The sequence below is a fragment of the Sylvia atricapilla genome, chromosome 10 (assembly GCF_009819655.1).
Source record: "Sylvia atricapilla isolate bSylAtr1 chromosome 10, bSylAtr1.pri, whole genome shotgun sequence".
NCBI classification, from domain to species: Eukaryota; Metazoa; Chordata; class Aves; order Passeriformes; family Sylviidae; genus Sylvia; species Sylvia atricapilla.
In genome coordinates this window covers 19,364,747-19,383,739 of record NC_089149.1, presented here as the reverse complement: position 1 = coordinate 19,383,739, position 18,993 = coordinate 19,364,747, and the positions used below count along the sequence as shown (strand labels likewise).

At 42.1% G+C, this 18,993-nt stretch overlaps 1 protein-coding gene and 1 pseudogene across 3 annotated transcripts; one reads left to right on the top strand and one right to left on the bottom strand.

Moving 5' to 3' along the window:
- Positions 1–779: 779 nt before the first annotated feature.
- Positions 780–16,385, top strand: IWS1 (interacts with SUPT6H, CTD assembly factor 1). 3 transcript variants are annotated; one of them, XM_066326233.1, is made up of 15 exons: positions 780–937; positions 1,248–1,363; positions 6,993–7,704; positions 8,208–8,403; positions 8,643–8,700; positions 9,001–9,101; positions 9,364–9,514; positions 10,972–11,054; positions 11,337–11,466; positions 12,158–12,275; positions 12,990–13,101; positions 13,290–13,346; positions 13,537–13,648; positions 14,211–14,368; positions 15,955–16,087. In XM_066326233.1, the coding sequence occupies exons 1-14, from the start codon at positions 904–906 to the stop codon at positions 14,337–14,339; spliced, it is 2,109 nt and encodes a 702-aa protein (XP_066182330.1). In that variant the 5' UTR covers positions 780–903; the 3' UTR covers positions 14,340–14,368; positions 15,955–16,087. The 3 variants fall into 3 exon arrangements, with proteins under 3 accessions (XP_066182330.1, XP_066182329.1, XP_066182331.1); XM_066326232.1 differs by lacking the exon at positions 14,211–14,368 and having other exon boundaries at positions 15,955–16,385; XM_066326234.1 differs by lacking the exons at positions 780–937; positions 14,211–14,368 and adding an exon at positions 3,338–3,392 and having other exon boundaries at positions 1,278–1,363; positions 15,955–16,385.
- A 1,215-nt stretch (positions 16,386–17,600) lies between these two features.
- Positions 17,601–18,375, bottom strand: LOC136365810 (venom prothrombin activator nigrarin-D-like; annotated as a pseudogene).
- Positions 18,376–18,993: the final 618 nt, after the last annotated feature.

The following is an 18,993-nucleotide window of genomic DNA, read 5'->3' as shown; positions in this document are numbered from 1 at the left end:
CCCGAAAGGCTAAATCTGGAGGAACCACCCACACACGAACTAGATTGAACTGGAGCTCCAGCCAGGACAGTCAGGCCTAAACTTGGTGAGAGAACCTGTCCTTCCTTCCCGTGGCCGGTCCCCTTCCAGCCGGCTGCGGGCACGAACACTGCCAACCCCACTGCAGCATCAGAGCCCGCTTATGTGCGTGTGCCTGGGCTCTGGCTCTGCTTTGATACCTTCTTGTGGAGGGGCACATTAATATTGGCTTGTAAAGAACAGATAAATTTACCTATTATTTAAATAGCAAAATCTTTTCTGCTGTAGATCGTACTCCAGATCTCCCACCCCTAATCACTGTGGGGGAAGCATCACACCACATGGCCCTTGGTCTGGCGGAGGGGAGATGCTGGGAACTCTCGTGCTGCTCAGGGCAGTGGTTCCCAGCACCCATTAACAGTGTCAGGGGGTGGTTTGGTCTCCTGGAAATTGCCGCAGGGCTCAGACAAGGCAACACCTTTTCCAGGATCACAGCCACGTCACCCTGCAGCTGGGCACTGCCGTGGTCACCCAGGGGCTACAACGCTTTAATCCTCCAAGGCTCCTTCAGTTTCCCCAGCGCTTCAGCTGTCAAGCCGAAATCAAACTCTATTCTAAGGGGCGGAAGCAAAGAGGAGAGCAGAACTCCTCGCTCGGTCTGTTGTTGAACCCGAGCCCACAGGACGGGCGGGCTGGGACCGTGCAACGCCCCCTGGCGTCCGCTGCCCCGGGAGTCTCGCGAGATCCGGCGCTCCGTGCGCGCGGGGCGGGGGTGCCGCTGGGCGGGGAGGCGCCATCTTGTTCCTGTGCGGAGCGGCGGCGCCGGGTCGGGGCCGCGCTGAGGGAGCGCCCGGGGCAGCGCCCGCCGCCACCGCGGGGCGCGGCATGGACACCCACTATTACGGCGGGGAGCAGTCAGGTAGCGGCGCGGGGCGCAGGACTCTCCGGGGGGGACGTCGAGCGCGGCAGGACCCGCGGGTTCGGGGGGACAGCGGCGGGGCCTTGGCCTTGAGGGCAGCACGGTGTTAATTGCTTCAATAGTCCGGTGTCTGGGCAGTGCGTCAGTCGCTGCCCGCATGGTATGGGAGGTTTTGTGCGTTCCCGGGGGTGTCTGGGCTGGTTTGTTCGGACAGCCCCGTTTCCCTGCCCCGTTAGAGCGGGAACCCCCCGGTTCCTGTGCGGTTCCTTTAAACGCTGAGTTTTACTTTCTTTTTGTAATGTCGGAATAGATGATGGAGGAGCTACTCCAGTGCAAGACGAGCGAGACTCAGGATCTGATGGGGAAGATGAAGGAAACGAACAACATTCTGGATCGGAGAATGGAAGCGTAGGGCACCATTCAGAGGTACTAAGGGAGCTTTGTCTAGATAAAGTTTTCTCTGAGTTCTTTTTTGTTGTCATCTAAAGTGGCATCTTTTCTTAACCGAGACATGCTTGTTTATTTAGTTTCTCTTTTGGGTTCAATCGGGCAAAACTTTATTTCCATAAGAAAGCGTAGGATAGTCTGTCGACAAGTGTGTTGGCTACGATTTTGGTTTGAGGTTCTTTTTGTGGGTTTGTTTGTTTTCTTCTTAATTGTTATGCTAGCACACGCCGCGATTTCACAAAGATAAAATTTTGGGGTTTGACACTTAAGAGATGGATTACAAAGAATTTGAAGTTGTACCTGAAATTCTGCACAGTGATGTAAAACCACACACTTCGGAGGTGTAGGTTTCCTTGACAGGGAACAAATGCTCTCCCAGCTTCCGTGTCAGATGTGGGCACTGGCTCTTGAGTCTGCTTTGTGCTGATTTTCACCTTGTCATTCGCAAAGGAGCGTGTGGAACAGGTTAAGTTTCCTATATGGGACCTGTTTTTCCTCTGAAGTGATTCCACTTAGAGAAGCATTCAGCATGGAAAGGATTTGGTCCCGGGTTGTTTCTGGGGCAGAGTTACTTCATTTGTGGATTGACTGGGCTGAGAAGAGATCTGGTAAAAGAAAAGGCTCCCTTTAGACTTCTAGGACAGTTTGGGAGTTAAGATTTAATTTTTAAGAATTGTTTGTGACTCACAATAAAGTTACATCAAGTTTTTGTTAGAATGAATAATTTTGGCCTGTAAACTCAGGTCTTCTGCCAGCAAAGTTACAAGAGAACTTTTTGGTACTTAAAAAACTTTTTGTAAAGATCGGGATTTTCTCTGACTGGGTTTTCAGTATTAACACATTTTAGAAGTTGCTTAAAGTGAGATAAAGGCTGATGAGGGAGAAGACCTGACTCCACTGTGGCATAACTTGCAGTTGTTTTGTTTTGTTTTTTCCCTGCCTTTATTGAATTCCTACTTCACTCAGAGTTAGAAAGTGAATTAAGATTTTTGTATTTTCATAAACTGAAAGTTCTTCCCATGTATTTAAACTTAATTGTAAAACACATTTGGAATTTAATTTTTTTGAAAGGTGTTGATATTTCCAAGGGGAGAAATACATTTGTTGTGAGGCATTGTCTCTCATTGTAACAATTGCAATTTCAGTGTGGCAGGAAATACATTTCTGAGCCTGGGAAAAATAACTGTCTGTCCAGAGGGATTTAGTACTTCTGTTTTAATGAAAGAAAAGTGTGATGGGTGTATGAAGAGTCATGATGCTGCTACAATAATATTAAACTTTTTCTGCTATGTCATTGGCTTATGCTTGAACATTGGTTCTTACTTTCCTATACTTCTCTAAGATTTTAATTTTACTTACTGTGGCAAGGAAGTTGACTGTTGTTCACATCTGCAGCATGTCTTCTTCAGATTTAGGTGAGCAGAAGGTACCAGTTATCATTGTTAACTGGTCCTCTTCATGTGCTGCATTGGTTTAATGACTTTGTTTGGTGATGGCAGTTGAATATTCCTCTATAGATAAAATACTTCAGAAAGTCAGTTAAAAGAAAAGGGCTAAGCTAAGCCATCTTTTTGACCAATACTAAATGTGAACTGTCAAGCCTTAATGCTTTATTTGATTCAGTTCAAATCAAAATTTGAATATTTTGTTTTGCTATGAAGTCTTAATTTTTCTTTCCCTCCATTGAGTTCACTTTGCACTCAAAAGGCAAATATGGAGCAGCCATCTCTGAAAGGAGTAGCTTTTAGTCATTTGTCATATTATTTACTCTAAATACTTTCTCATCCTCATATTTTCTTCATCTTTAGGAGTATGTGGGAGAAATGACACTCAAAGGTAATAAAACCTTTGAGACAGCCTAATCAGTTAAGTCTATTTAATTACTATTTTGTCTCTAATTTAGAACTCAGATGTAAAGAACTGAGGTTTTAAAATTTCAAACTTTTCTTTCAGGTTCTTAACTTTAAAGAAAAGGGGAATCCTGAGGAATTACTTATGTAGGTCTCAGGTATGTGGGTTTTTCTTTTCCACAATTCTTTTCTGGCTTTCCTTCCCCCAGTCCCACTTTATCTATAAATGTTCTCTTTGATGTCCTTACTGATTCTGCTTTAGACAATTAGAATTAGTTTTAGTACAGTAATGAATCTGAAATCATGTTTACAGTGTTTGTCCAAGTCAGGCTCATGTAGAAATCTGTAATAACTTAGTTCTCACACTTCCACCAAGTTGCTGCTGTTTCATAGATTAAGTTGTGATTAGACTGTGGCTGTTAACAAACATAAATATGAGGCACATCTGAAGAAAAGGAGGAACTTGCTCATCTGCCCATGATGGTTGTGTAGGTCTTAGTTTAACACTCATCTTTCATGAGATTGTAGTAGATGGGTTCAATTTTGCTGAAGTTACTAAAATATCGAAGAAGTAGCTCTTAAAAGTGGCTGCATGTTGATCCAATAAACTGCTTGGTAGCTGTAATTTTTATGTAGAAGTGTAACACTGTAAATTTGATTTTGATATATTCCTTATTTTATACTGTACTAAAGCCTCATGTTATAAAACTCTTTCATTAAAAAAAAAAATAAGGACATCTCAATTAAAATGTTTATAGATAAAGAGGAGGAAGAAAAGAAAGCAAAGGAATTAGAGAAAAATGCAGTAGCAATTACCTGAGACCTACTTGGTTTTGAGGATGTCTGATCTTTCAAGCGAGCATTTGGAAAAGGAAAACTAGAAAACAAAAAAATTAAACACTTATTTTCTCTGAAAAGTTTTTTAGAGATAAACTAATAAAAAGGGAGGGTGAACACTATCAAACATAAACAGCAGCGTTTCATCGTTTTGCTGGGAAGTTGGTGACTTCTTCTATCAGTTATATTGCAGACCAGATTCATTGGCTGTACGCAGAATCCTGTCCCTGCGGGCGGGTCGCTGTGCAGACCCTCGGCTCTGCTGCAGGAGGCGCTCTGCGGCGCTGGCTGGGGGCTCTGGGCAGTGCTGCCCTCGCTGCCACTCTGGGGCTGCCTGCCTCCGTTCACACACCGGCCTGGAGGAGCTGCTGCCTCTGTGCCCAGGGTGTGCAGGGCACCTGAGCCACCTCGGGGGCTGCTGCTCCAGGGGGTCACGCTGTGACTGCTGGGGGAGTGCCAGCTGTGGTCATCACCAAACATCTTCATTCTCGGGAGGGATTGTCAGTTTGCAGTAACGATCAAAGGTTCAGGATCTTGTAATAACCTTCAGTAAATAATGCTCTAGAATTACAGTGTCTTCTCACCACGCTTTTGCATAACAGGTTCTTTATAATTTAGTGATTAATCCTGAACGGGTGTGTATATAACCTGCAGCCACACTTCTGACCTTAGATATATTAAGAATCATTACCGATTCTAGTTTAGTGTTAATTTTGTTTATTTGCTCACCAAAGAGTTTCTAAACTGGAAGCTGGAAAGATGATGGTCCTGATATCTTAAAGAGTATTTTTATTTATTCCTCTGGGGTTTTTTAGCAAAATCTTTGATTACTGTTAACATAATTATCAGTACTATTCAGCATTCACCATCTTGACATTGAGAGAAGACAGACAAACCCACAAAAATTATAGAAAAACAAGGATTAAACAATTTTTGTTAATGTAGATATGAATTTGATTTAAGTGTTTCTCAGTGACTTTACCTGTAACTGCTGTGGAATCTGCTCTCTGTTCTGTTTCCAGCTGCTCTTTTTTTATTCTGAAGTAATATGGTCAGGGAAGATCCATCTCATACATCTGTTATTGGTTTATGTGGGACATACTGGGCAGGAGAAGGGCAAAGTGATTTTTTTGGTAAGGGAAAAAAATAGTAACAAGCTGAGAGCAGTTGAGTGTACATCCCCAATTCTGTCACTTCCTAATATTAATAATTAAGTCTTTAAAATTCCAGATTCAAGTTTTAATGAAATAGTGTTTCCTTTCTGTGAGGAGAAATGAGAATTACTGGATATGAACAATTCAAAAGATGCATCACTGTAAAGACAGGAACAAGCAGGAGAGAGAAAACTCAGATTGTCACCACAGCTGTTTGTAGTTGGCATTAAGTAACATGGAAATAGTGAAGTAGTATTTGAAATTGCATGGTCCCAGGGCTTTTCATTGTTCAGTAACTTTGTTAGTCATTCTGCAGTAATTTGGAAGATCTTTATCAAGTGCTAGCCAAAGGAATAAGTATAAAAAGTCCAAAGTCTTAAAAAGCAATGCTCTTTGCCATTTAGAATAATTGTGGAGGAAGTGGTTCCTAAGAGCAATTGAAATTGATTTTATTTAAAATTCTTCCTATATCATGCATTTTAAAGATCAGTAGTATTCTTTGTTGTAGGTATAGGATAGCTACACCTACTTTTTTTATGGTCCTGAATGTGGAAGTAGAATGATTACAGAAAATAAAAATAGATAGAAAGTCTGTTTCCAAGGTAATTAAATTGCAGAAAAGAGATTTGGAAACTTCAGGACATACAGGTCTTAAAGCTTCTCCTAGGACAATAAATACTCAGTTTGCAAGTAGAAAAAGTTTATAGCTGAGACAAAACCACTGAGGAAAGCCTGACTGAAGCTTTGAGTTGAGTATGCAAAAGAGAAGTTCCTTGTACAGTGTTGTTTTCAGCTGAAAACAGGATTATGGTGACAGTAGCTGTGAGAGCTGAATTAATGGAGTGAGTGTTCAAGAATCTAATTTCATATTTTCAGGTAAATGCAATTGAGATTTTTTTCCCAAGTAGAAATTTGATGTTGGAAAGATAAAAGATGATGTTCTAATTAATTATACTTGGCAAGGTGGCTTGTGAGAAGTTCTCTTAAAAATGAGCATGTGGCTCAGTATTTTTTTGCTGTGTAGAAAAGTCAAAGGATTGTTTCAGTTTTAAAGTCAGATGAGTGTGTTTGTGAGTGGGTTCTCCTGGATGTCTGGATAAGCATGGGAATTGTCAGCATAGGGGAGAATTGTAGAATCTGTTCTTGCACACAGAAACACAAAACTTGTTAACAAAACTTTGAAAGGTCTGACTAAAACTTCATTCGTGTTTTTAGCTAGCTTTTGTTCTTTAGTTGTTGGTAATTAGGTTTCCTGGATAAAGAAGGGACAGGCACTTGCTTCATTTGGAGCATAATGCATGTGCTGTTTCACTGAGATGTGTTTCACACATCCTCTGTTTGAGATCTTCAGGAAAATAAAATGACAAATGCAAGATACTCTTTCTTGCTTTGTAACTGGGAATTTCAACTAAACCACTTTGAAGGCCTGACCTATTAAAATAAAAGTACTAAACTTTTACTCTCGATCAACTGGACTCTTCTTAGATACCCTTTTTTAAATGTTCTCTGTACTCTGTTACTATTCTCAAAATACAATGGAGCTGCAGGATGAGCATACTTCCATTGATCTCTTAATACTTTCCTTGATGTGAAGAATTTAATATGCCTTTGATGCAAATTGTCTCATTATTTCTACATAGAAATTATTTCAGTTTGCAGCACCTTGAGTAACTAAATCGGAGGAAGAACAAGCAAAAATTCAGAACATTTTTCTGTACTTTTTAAAGTATTTTTGCTTAGTTACCTGAGATTATTTTTCTGTTTCAGAATGAACACAGTGATGGTGAAGATGATGGACAAGTGGGAGAGCCTCATATGACCGACTCTGAAAATGAAGATATCCCAAGGCAAAAAGAGAGTGACTCAGATAATGAGGAGCCCCCAAATCACAATGTAAGTGATTCAGAAAATGAAGCAACTCATGGAGGGAAAGACAGTGATTCTGATACTGAGGACCGTCCAAACCGGCATTTAAGTGACTCTGAAAATGAAGAGGCCTTAAATCATCGAGCGAGTGACTCTGACAATGGAGACCCTCCAAGGGATCACAGCAGTGATTTTGAAAATGAGGAATCACACAAGCAGCCAGCCAGTGACTCGGAGAGCGAGGAGCTCCAGAAGCAGCCAGCCAGTGACTCCGAGAGTGAGGAGACCCAGAAGCAGCCGGCCAGTGACTCCGAGAGTGAAGAGCTTCAGAAGCAGCCAGCCAGCGACTCCGAGAGTGAGGATGTGTCCAGACACAAGCAGATAGAGTCTGAAGATAGTGATGGGGAGGACAGGAAGGAAAAGGTGCAGAATGACTCTCACCATTCAGATAATGAACATGCAAGGAAAGGATTTCAGGGCTCTGACAGTGAAGACGAAGCTCCTAAGAGACGTAAAATATCAGACAGCGATGAAGATGAGAAAGAGGAAGAAAAGACAGTGAAGAGGAAAACAGCCATCCTTTCTGATAGTGAGGATGACAATGAGAAAACACGTAAGAAACTATACTGTGAAAACGTGCTGTGACAGGCAGTGGTGTGAAAGTTAAATCGTTGCTTTTCTGTGAACAAAATGTCTTAAGTGAGAAACCATAAATCAGATCTGGTTATGGAGCAGAACTGCATTTGTAGAGGCTGTTGTTCTGACTGCTTTGCTGTGTGAATGTGTATCTAATATTACTGAGTAATAAGGTCTAACAGAAGACTGTAGGGATCTAACTGGCATCTGTTGACATGGTAGCTTGTTATTTATCTGCTTCATTGCTGTTTCTCTAGTAATTTTTTCCTGTGTGGTTTTTTTCACATACTGGGGGTGACAGATTTGAAATTACAAATTTTTTTTATGAATAGATGTGGTGTATGGAAGCTCCAGTTGCTGATTTAATAAAAAACTTCAGAATGGATGTGCTTTTTAAGAAATGGCAACAGTCTGGTGTAGTCAGAGAATAATTAGAGAGTAACAGTTGGGACATGTAGTAATGCTCCTTTCTGCTGGCAGCTGCAAAAAAGGTACGAATCCTTTCTGATGGTGAAGAATCAGACAGTGACGCTGCTTCAGAGAAATCTGACAAAAGGAAGAAAAATGTTGTATCTGATAGTGAGGAGGAGGAAGAAGAAGAAGGAAAAGAGGATGCTGGGAAGAAAAAAGGGAAAGATCTGTTTGGCAGTGACAGTGAATCTGGAAATGAACAAGAGTAAGTGTGAAAGAATATGAATTCTTTTGGGGTTGCAGACAATGGGAGTGATGGTGAGTGGAAAACTGATAAGTCCCAATCAGAGAACGACTGTTAACCTTCATTGGTGGCATGAGGAGGAAGTCAGTAGGAGGCAGAACAAAAGGGATATCTTCACACGGTCGTTAAGAGATTTTGCAGAAAAGGCACATCACATCTCGTTTAGTCCAAATAGATAAATGTTGCTGTTACTTTCACAGGAACCTGATTGCAGATATATTTGGAGAATCTGGTGATGAGGAAGAGGAGGAATTTACAGTAAGTTGCTGTGAATGTCTCCTGTTTGACTTGCTAGATCTGAAGAGAATGTATATGGTGCATCAGGTCAGTTTTGTATCTGCCAGACTCACTGGGTTGTCTTTGGGTTAAGTAACATTTACAGCTCGTCTTTTGGGAGAGTTGTTGGTGTGACAGATGACACAGGGGGAGTTAAAAAGACTTTTGTCTTTCTGGATCCTCTGAAGACTTACCTGAAGCTTTTTTAGTGTCAGTGTCAGGTACCTGAGTAGATGGTCAGTCCTGATCCATGCACTGATTTGCACTATCTGTACTCCTTAGGGTTTTAACCAGGAGGATTTGGAGGAAGAGAAAGGTGATGGAGACATGAAGGAGACAGCAGATGAATCGGACTCTGATGATAACATCAAAAGAGGAAAGCAGTAAGTCATTGTGTAACATATTCCTTAAGGGGAGATTTTGATGGCAGGGCATTATTGGACCCTGGATATTGCAGGTGTGCGCACGTTGGGTACAAATACAAGGTCTGAGGGTGTCTGGGGGCCATTGGAGCCCTTTGCTAGTTCTGCATTTTGCATCCTGAGGATAATCAATTACCTCACAAGGACCTTGAGGCACAGTGTACACTACAGAAACACCATTTCCCATCAAGGGCCATCAGCTAACACTGTGGTTGTGTTTCAGCATGGACTTCATGTCAGATTTCGACATGATGCTGCAGCGGAAGAAGAGCATGAGCGGCAAGCGCCGGCGGAACCGCGACGGGGGAACTTTCATCAGTGACGCAGATGACGTGGTCAGTGCCATGATTGTGAAGATGAATGAAGCTGCTGAGGTGAGTTTTCCAGGCTCCAAAGACACCTTAAAATTCAGTTCTGTTCTATGGGAAAAAGATGTGATTGATAAGATACAAAAATCTGGCTTGTATTCAGGAGGAGTAATCTGTACACTATGGAAAGCTTCTGATGTCTGTATAACCATTTAAATATTATTTTGCTGTTCTAAATGAAAACATTTGTTCTGTTGAAATTTTGATAAAATACTAATTTTAAACATTCAGATCAGTTGAATTGTTAAACTTTGATCAGTTGAGATCAACTTCTATAAAAAGGGATATATAGGTGTTCTATAAACTACCTTGAAGTATAATAAATCCTGAGAGAGGGGCTATTCTTTAATTTCATTATAGTGTTATTGGTATGTGTCATGCTTTGGTGTTTGTTTCTGAGAAGAGCCCTTTTCCAGACTGTTTGAATGACAGTGCTGTGATAATGATGTCAGAGTAACAGATTCATGGGACCTCCTGTCTTGGCAGCCTGCCTTTTTCTAGAAGAAATTTTTAATATGTTACTGTGTAAGGTTTTATGGAGTCTTGCCTTTAGTCAGGTGTCATCTGTATTGTTGGAGTAGCAATCAAATGAATAAACAGCACAGCAGAACTTACTAAAACCAAGCGAGGGCTATACAGGACTTTAGAGGAGCTTTACAAATAGCAACAACAAAAAATCTTCCTGAGAACAAGATCAGAAGGGCAATAAGTTCAGAAAGATGAGGAGAGTGAGAAAGCAATCTGGAAGGCAACTGAAGCTTCTTGGGCTTGACAGGGAAGCCTTTCTCAGACAAGATGACAGCTGGACACCTCAAATGAGGTGGCAAAGTTTGAAATACAGGGGCGGGAAGAGGGAGGAGATGCATGAGAAAAATCTCCTCCCTTGCAATAAAACATTGCACAGCAAGAGCCTTCAATGGATTAGGACAAGTAGAAAGGAATTGCCAGAGCTGAACAGAAATCTGTTGATTGCAAGGGTGTTTTTGATATGGGAGACAAGTAGGGGACAGATAGTGACAGTCAGGCCTTGGATGAAAGGAATTTTGAAATGACAGAGGTGAAAATACATGTTCTCCCTTCCCATTGTTCTGCTTAGCTATTTTTCTGTTTTTCAGGTGAGGCTTTACTAACTAATGTGTTATCTGTGCACAGTATAGAGGACCTTCAGTTATTGTAGTCAGAAATCTAAGTCATGAAGTGGGAAAAAAAAGTAAATTTAGGAACAGTTTCCAAATGTGATGTTTTTGTGGGAAATAACTGACTAAAGTGATGTCCCTTTTTTCAGAGAACTTGTTGCATAATTGTTTTTGAGCTGTGGAGCACGGGACAAATTTAGTGTAATTCCTCCAAAGCTGCACTTACAGTTTAATAGAATAGTCTTTTTCTTGTAAGTGTTGCAAAGAATGGGAGTAGCTGATTTCTTTCTTTGATTAACTTCTTGCTGATTCTTCAACTCTCTACAGGAGGATCGTCAGCTGAACACACAAAAGAAACCAGCACTAAAAAAATTAACTTTGCTACCAACTGTAGTTATGCATCTTAAAAAGTGAGTTGTCATTCTTTCAGTTAACTGTAACCTTGGGCAATAGTCAGAATTTGTAAGATTTCATGCAGTTACACTACAGCTGTACTGGATATGCAGTAAAACACTTGTTTTACTCCAAGTAAATGCTGAAGCTATGTGACCTCAAAAACCTAAAATTACACATAATTTTCCCTTGTAATTTAACATGAATCAAACTCAAATGTGCTGTTTTCCTAAAGGAACATCACATCTTAAGATTTTGCTATATTGCATGACTTTTGGGCTTTTCTTTAAACCTTTTAGGCAGGATCTCAAAGAAACTTTCATCGATAGTGGTGTTATGTCTGCCATCAAAGAGTGGCTTTCTCCTCTTCCAGACCGAAGTCTGCCAGCACTAAAGATAAGAGAGGAGCTTCTGAAGATCCTGCAAGAGGTTTGGAACTGACTTTTAACCACATTTGATTTGGGGCTTCTCCACAGCTTTACAGCCATATGGAAATGTGAGGTGATAAATAAACTGCAGCTGCTACTGATGGGCTGTGCAATGAAACACACAAGGAAGCAACCTGCAAAACAGATGTGCTTGTTTAAAAAAACTTTTATTATTTGGCCCTGCCTGCCTCTTTCAGCTTTATATCCAGATTTAAGTGAAGAGTTACTTGCTGTGTATCCCTGAATTTTCTTTCCTTGTGGTCCCTTCTCTTTTCTGTTCTGTTAAAGTGTCCAGTGCCCAGGAAGGCCCCTCACACTCAGTGTAGGCTTTCAGTCTCTGTGGCTAAGCTGATTGCTTGAGTGTCTTTGCCATGTAAGTTTTTGTTTTTATAGAATGAATGATTTGAAGGCAGTAGCACAGTTTTGGGGTAATACAAGCTAAAGAGCATTTGGAGCTAAAAGTTCTAGAAAGCTACATAATTTTGTGTATAAACCCAAGAATGTTATGGCAAATTTGTAGATTTAGGTGTTTGGTATCTTAAATTCTTAGTGGAACTTTGAAAACTTTAGTTTTTCCAAGCTGATTTAAGTGAAAGGTGTGTTTTGGCCTTTTTGCAAATGTTCAGACATAAACACTGTCAATGTTCAGACATAATTTGTTGCTGTTTTCGGGCTTTCCCTTTTCTCTGCAGCTGCCCAGTGTGAGCCAGGAGACCCTGAAGCACAGCGGCATTGGCCGGGCTGTGATGTACCTGTACAAACACCCCAAGGAGTCGAGACCAAATAAGGACATGGCTGGGAAGCTGATCAGTACGTAAACCTGCCTGTGCCTTGGCTGAGGCTCCACTGATGATCAGTGGAACTTCTGCATAGTTTCTGATGCACTACAGTTGTCTGTAGAATAGATTCTGCAATGTAGGAACCTCACTGATCTGTTTCATAACTCTGTAGAGCTCTTAACACTCCTACATTGACTTCTGCATGCACCTGTTTCATTGTCATAAACCAGAGGATGGCATTTTTTTTGCCCCAGTTCTGTCTTGGCTCATTGTCCAGATCTTTAGTGTGTGCTGCAAAGGCAGGAAGGTGCTGCCAGAAGGCTGTTTGTTCCATGGACTTTAGAGAGAGCTTGGCTGACTGAATATTTACTACTCAACCAGCTATACTCCACGCGGAGTGCATTCCATCCAGAATGACTGCAGACTGATGATAAACTTGTTTAGGAACTTTCCTGCATATTTCTAAAATAGTGTTCCTGGGCTGTGCAGGAGCTTCTGAGACTGAGTATTCTGATAGCTTGGAGATGTTCTAAAAGAGCAGACAATGAAGAGACTTAGGGGATGAAAGCTCTTGCTTTCTGTTTGCGAGGCTGGTTTTCCATTACATACTAAGGGCTCAAAAATTGTTTGGCTGAAATGAAGCATAAATAATGGCCACAAGTTTTCAAAGCTATATTTGATCAGCACAGTGGTTTGAGAGAAACAAAGGCTTGGTCTTTGTTAGCTACAGTCATTTTTTTTATAGATGAATGGTCTCGACCCATCTTCGGCCTTACCTCAAACTACAAAGGTATGACCAGAGAGGAGAGGGAACAGAGAGATTTGGAACAGATGCCTCATCGAAGGAAAATGAGCAGGTAGGAGTAGCAGGCAGAAACATGCAATCCTTCTAAGACTCCATCAAGAGAAGCAAAGTGGTGTGTAAATGTAAAGGAAATAAAAGAGTAGTAAATTATGGTCTCTCTTGTCTTTTAACATACTTAATTGCCTTTTTAAATTTCTTTCTCTGTGTATAGATGCCTATAAATATTTATTTTTCTTGCAGCTCTGGTGGTCAGACTCCCCGGAGGGACTTGGAGAAAGTGTTAACAGGAGAAGAAAAGTAAGTTGGAATTTTTATTTTTTTTTTTTTTTGTAATTGAGTGAAATATTTTGGTGGCACTACTGCTATGAAACTTGTGTGGAGGTTTTAGAGGCAGTGATATGCAGTGTGTTTCAGAGAGCACACTGGGTGGCTTTATTTCTCTCTGGATGAGATTTGTCCGTAAGAGTCACATCCTTTTTTTCCATAGGGCTCTCAGGCCTGGGGACCCTGGGTTCTGTGCCCGTGCCAGGGTGCCAATGCCCTCCAACAAAGACTACGTGGTCAGGCCCAAGTGGAACGTGGAGATGGAGTCATCCAGGGTAAGCACAGGCAGTGTCCTGGTGACTGTTCCTAAGCCTGGGAGTGTCACCATATCACCATGTTACTGTACAGGAGGGTAGTTCTTTTCATGGCCTCTTGTAGTGAGTGTGGACAGTAAATTAAATTCTCAGATAAGTAGGCTGCTCTTAAGCTCATCACGTGTTTTCACAGGAAAACATCTCTGACTGAAAAGAGATTTTTAAGTTAACTTTCCTAGAATTTCTCTCAGGTGAGAATCTGATTACAGGCCTCTTGCTTTAAAGCATTTTGAGCTAAAGCTGCAGTTCAGTACCTCTGTCACTTCACTGATGTTTTTATACCTCTCCCAGCTTTTGTATCATGTTCTGATAATATTCCAGATTGAGAAACCTTTGAGGTTTTGGTAAACATGAACAGCTTCAGGGGAGGCCTTTGTCTTGCTTTGTCTTCATCCATCTACTCATACAGTTTCATTTAAAAGGGGTATGTGTGGTTGAAAATGTGTAAGTGGAAGAAGTAACAATTGCTGTGCTGTCTACTGTTCTTTCTCCTTCTGTCCATTAATTGAGATGTTGTTTCTAGCCCGGGACTATTAAGAGAGGTATTAGTCGCTTGGAAAAGCACAAGAGACGGTTTGCTGAACAGAAACGACTCAGCAAAGTGCATCGGGCCATCAAGTTCAGCATTGAAGGCAACAGGATGCCCCTGTAGCCATACCACTGCCTTCCCAAGTTGGAGAGGTATCCCTTGAGGGAGGTGTGAACAGTGCATGTGCTCCGGCTGTTGGCAGTTTGCACATGCAGGACAGGAGTGTGTACACCCTAACTTAAACCTGGAAAACTCTCCTTGAATTCTCTCATGTCTGTACTGTGACCTACAAGGGAACTTGTACAGGAAAAAACAGGCTCTAGCACATAACACCTGCCATGGCTGCTGCCTGCACAGCTTCAGGGTTCCCGAATGACAAGAGTTCAGTGAAAATACCTGTGCTCAAAACCAGCTTTGCACCACCTGTGGTTTTGAATGCTGTTGTGAAACAATTAGGTTTTCCAGATCCACCTGAAGCAACACATGGGACTTCTTTAGCCCTTGGCACAGGACCTCGTGTCACTGCACGCTGGCGTCTGTGGCTGACCTCTGACTGGGGCACAGTGAGGTGTTTTTCTCACCTGCTCATTCAGGGAAGTAGAATGATGTGAGACAATAGGGGTGCTGGATGGGAGCTACAGGATGAGACCAGGGGGTGAAGAATCCTCTGCTGTGAGTGTGGGTTGGGTAAACGTGCATCAGTATGGGAATTGTTTTGACAATTCCTGGTCTGCATTTCAATGCTGTGAGCAGGGCCGCCACAAGGTAACAGTGACAGGAAGAGGTGAGCACAAGTCATAGGTAACGGTTGAGTTCATATTAAGCTTCATATTTATTTGTTTTTAAAAATATATTTTCTTAAACATCACTGTGAAATTTTAGCTGTAATTTCAATGAATAGTGAATAGATTTATGAATAAAGCTTATTTAAAATCAGCATGTCAGGAGCATCTTCCTTAGCCATGGGAACAACTTTCTAAAGGATGTGTTTTTCAGATACTTAGTAGCATGGTTTGGTTTTCACTGTTTCTCCTGAACTATAAAGGTGTCACGTTTCCATCACTTACTGTTTCTGTTGTCTAGTTAAGGAAAATTGCCTTTTAGGAAGCACTGGCTATGGCTTGAAAGGTCCTTGCTGTTTGTCTTCAGTGGTGTTTCAGCACACCATCACTGTATTAATCTGTGCAGAATAACTGTTGTGCCACCTGCTTTTCATTTGCAGTTCAAATGCAGAGATGAAATGCAATAACTGATAGTAGCTTGTTTGGTCAGCTTAGGCACTTCTTTTTGCTACCCCCTACACTGCCTTTGTTCAGTAATCCATTGCTTTCTAAATACTAATCCCTGACCTTTACAGTAAATGTCAGCGTAGAATTGATGTGTCAGCCTTAGTCACAGTGTATCTGTGTCTAACTCCCCTGCAGGAAGTCCTGAGTGGTGACACTGGTGCACCGTGGTTCTGACATAGATCCAGCCAATAGATACAAACCTCCAAACAATATCCAGTCACACAGTGATTGACCCTGCACTGTGGTGGCTGTGAGTGCCACTGCTTCCACCTGGGCCCTGCAGATAGTGGGGGAAGCTTTTCCCCTTCTGGGAAGAGAACAGACCGACTGGCTGGGCCCAGTGGCTCCCGCAGCTCCTTGCCCAGGTGCAACCTCACACGTGCCGCTTGCCTTGGACCTCTGGGGCGTCTGCTTTTTTTCAGTGGTAATTATTAGTTTTATTTTTTAAGTTCCAGGGGACCTCTAAGAAAGGGGTGAGTCGACTGGACAAACAGATGCGGAAATTCACAGATATCAGGAAAAAAAGCAGATCGGCCCATGCAGTGAAAATCAGCATTGAGGGTAATAAGATGCCATTGTGACCGTTCACAGAATGCCCCATGAGCTCTGCTGTAAGACTATACACCCACAGACTCTTTGGAGACCTTTAAATTTTTTAACTTGTTTGGGGTGGGTTTGGTTTTTTAGTTTGTTTTTTAAGTGAATCCTTAAATTGTTGGTTCAGGTTCTGGTAGAAGATGTTGTCTGAGGACTGTGAATATGGGGACTTCTTTCTCCTGATTGTATTTAAACTGCCCCTGTTGTGTCCTTTGTACAGATCATGTATTTGTTGTATTGCAACACTTTAAAAAATAAAACATCTTCTAGGTTTTTTTTGGGAGGGAACTGCCTGTTCTTTGCTCAGATGAAGGTATGCAGAGACCACCTGGGATGTGGGAAAACTGAGGAGTTAATTTTTTTGTTCAGCTTTGTCCATTTTCTCTTTATTCATTGCTTTATTAATCAATTGTTACATCTTTAGAGATCTGCATCAATTGTTTTTGATTTAGAAGTATTGATCATCTTCCATGCAAAGGATTTTCTTTTCATGAAGACTAATGTGAAGTTGAGGAGAAAGCTAGCAGATTGCCCACTAAAGTTCCAGCAGAACGTGGCTAAAATGTCACTGTAGCTTACCCGTGACCGTACAAAAGTCTGTTTTACCAGTGGGAAGAAGAACATTCTTGTGTTGGGGGGGATAATGCTGTTTCTTTGTTCCTGCTGCTACAGACTGACAACAGAATAACATCTGGTACTCTATGGCTTCTTCGCTTCTACCTCTGAAAATGGCTGTCTCTGCTGAGCATGCCTTCAAGAAGAGGACTCTTCTTGCACAGGTAATTGGCAGCTGGTGTTTTTCTTATTAAGAAAAGTCACCTTTGTGCTGGAGGAGCAGAGCCTCTAATGAGTAGTCTGTAATTCTGGAGATCCTGGTGTTGGCTGAGTTACTGCTGGGACCAGTAATGGAGAAATTGCAAGTGTGTGCAGGGGTCATGTGGTTAATTTTCCCCTGTGAGAGTGGAGGGAATGACAGTAACACAGAGCTGTGTGCTGGGACACTAGCTTGAAGCAAAGACTGAAGGGGGACACCTGTGCTGGCTGGGGCACTAAAGAGCTCTCCTCCTGCTTTCTCCAGGTATGTATAGAATGCAGTAACCACAAAATCAAAACTTCTTTCAACATGAAACACAAAGATCAAGTGTTAGACGCCTACCACAAAATCCTTTTAGCCTGCAGCTAGGTCAGTTCCCGCTCGGTTTACCCACAATTCCAGACACTGTTTTTGTATTGAAAAACATCTGTAATTTTAATCTATAATACAAATTTGCTTACAAATACAGATTTGTAAATACAAATCTGTGACTGACTTGTACTTGAGGTTATACTTGGTCCCAGAACTTCAGAGCTCCCTCTGTGTGTTCAGTATTTTCTCTTGATGGATATGGTACTGCAAGTGCGCTGCCTTCTGTGAGCACTGAATTCACACAGGGCTGTGGCCCTCTGTGCCATAACGCTGGTGGGCTGAGAGAGTGGAAACCACTTTCTCTAAAACAAAAGACTTTCCCTGATTCACATTAAGAAGAGCTATCTCCTCCTGTGTTACTTGCAGATAGTCCTTTATTATACACAACTACAGTACTTAAATGAGCTATTTGAGTTTAAATGAGCATTTTAGATTTTCTTTGAGGGTAAGTTGATTCTACAGCATTAAGGATGGAGTGGCCATAGTGTCATAGATTGAAACATTGTAATAATGGAAGTGATCATGTTCTTAGTGGTGATAAGAAAAGTTTTCCAAATCTGCTACGCTTTGAACCACACTTTTGATCCAGGGGCTGTAGTTGGATACTGAGGTGTATACACCGTACTTCCCTTTCTTGGCACAGCGTCACCCCAGCTGCCAGTGCCTAGGAGGAACAAAGTGTTGCGGTGGGACACAGTGAAGGGCCTCCTGCTGTCCTCCTCGAAGGAGGCGTGTTCTGTGTGGGCCCCACACAGAACAGGCCGTCAGTGAGCAGCCTGGCCGCGGCCCGATGGCAGCCACACCCTCATGAAGAAGCACAGGGTGGAGCCCTTCTGGTGTGTGGCTCCGTAACCAGTGACCATCCGCACTCTCCCCTCTTTGGAGAGCAGTGCAGCTGGGTTAGGGCTGGGCAGGCAGATGGGAATCACATACTCATTCAAAACAGCAGCGCTGTTAAGTAGAGCAAGGAAATGTCACTATTGTAGTTGTTGGAATTTTGATGGGGGTACAACCAGCTCCATTCCACAGCAATCTCCTGTTCTTGAAATCTCTGGTATTTGTCAAAGTCTCCTGCAATCAGGACGAGTTAAAACATTAAGCAAACTAAACAGCCTCGGTGATACTGTCACAGGGAACAAGAAGGTTACGGGATTATAATGCTTTGATCCTTAGTTCCAAGGCAGTACAGCGCAAACCAAACCCTGCTTGTGCAATGATTTCTGATGCTGCAGGCTTGTGATCCTGCAGTCCAAACTCTCCAGGTGCCCTTTAGAGGCAAGACAGAGCTGGAGCCTGTATGCTGACATACCATGAGATTATTCCCATAAATACTGTTATTTTTAGTAAGCACTGTTGTGTCTGAACTTCCATGCAAGTGTATGTTTTCCCCTCAGGAACCTGACATCAGCATAAAGCTGTAGCAGTGTCTAAGGCTGGAGAATTGTTTCCTGTCAGGTGCCCCGTGCTGGAACACTGTTTGGTCCTCCTGCACATTCCTCTCCTCGAGGATTCAAGCACAGAACTGTGTTTGCTGCAGCATTCCTGCTACAACAGGTCCAGTTCCTGGAGCTGGAGCTGGGGAGAGGAGCTTTGTGCACTGAGGCAGTTACAGACTTAGTGGAAGAGGCAGGACATGAAGAAACTATTTTAAGGTTAATTGAACCCCAAAATTCAAACTGTCCCCTGGAGAAACTTTTCATGCTGA

What these genes read in the sequence shown, in the direction of transcription:
- IWS1 (XM_066326232.1), top strand. Translation starts at nt 904, where the DNA reads ATGGACACCCACTATTACGGCGGGGAGCAGTCAG. An exon ending in GTAGTTATGCATCTTAAAAA is followed by an intron (nt 11,055 to 11,336) that starts GTGAGTTGTCAT and finishes TAAACCTTTTAG; the next exon opens with GCAGGATCTCAAAGAAACTT. An exon ending in TGGAGATGGAGTCATCCAGG is followed by an intron (nt 13,649 to 15,954) that starts GTAAGCACAGGC and finishes TTATTTTTTAAG; the next exon opens with TTCCAGGGGACCTCTAAGAA.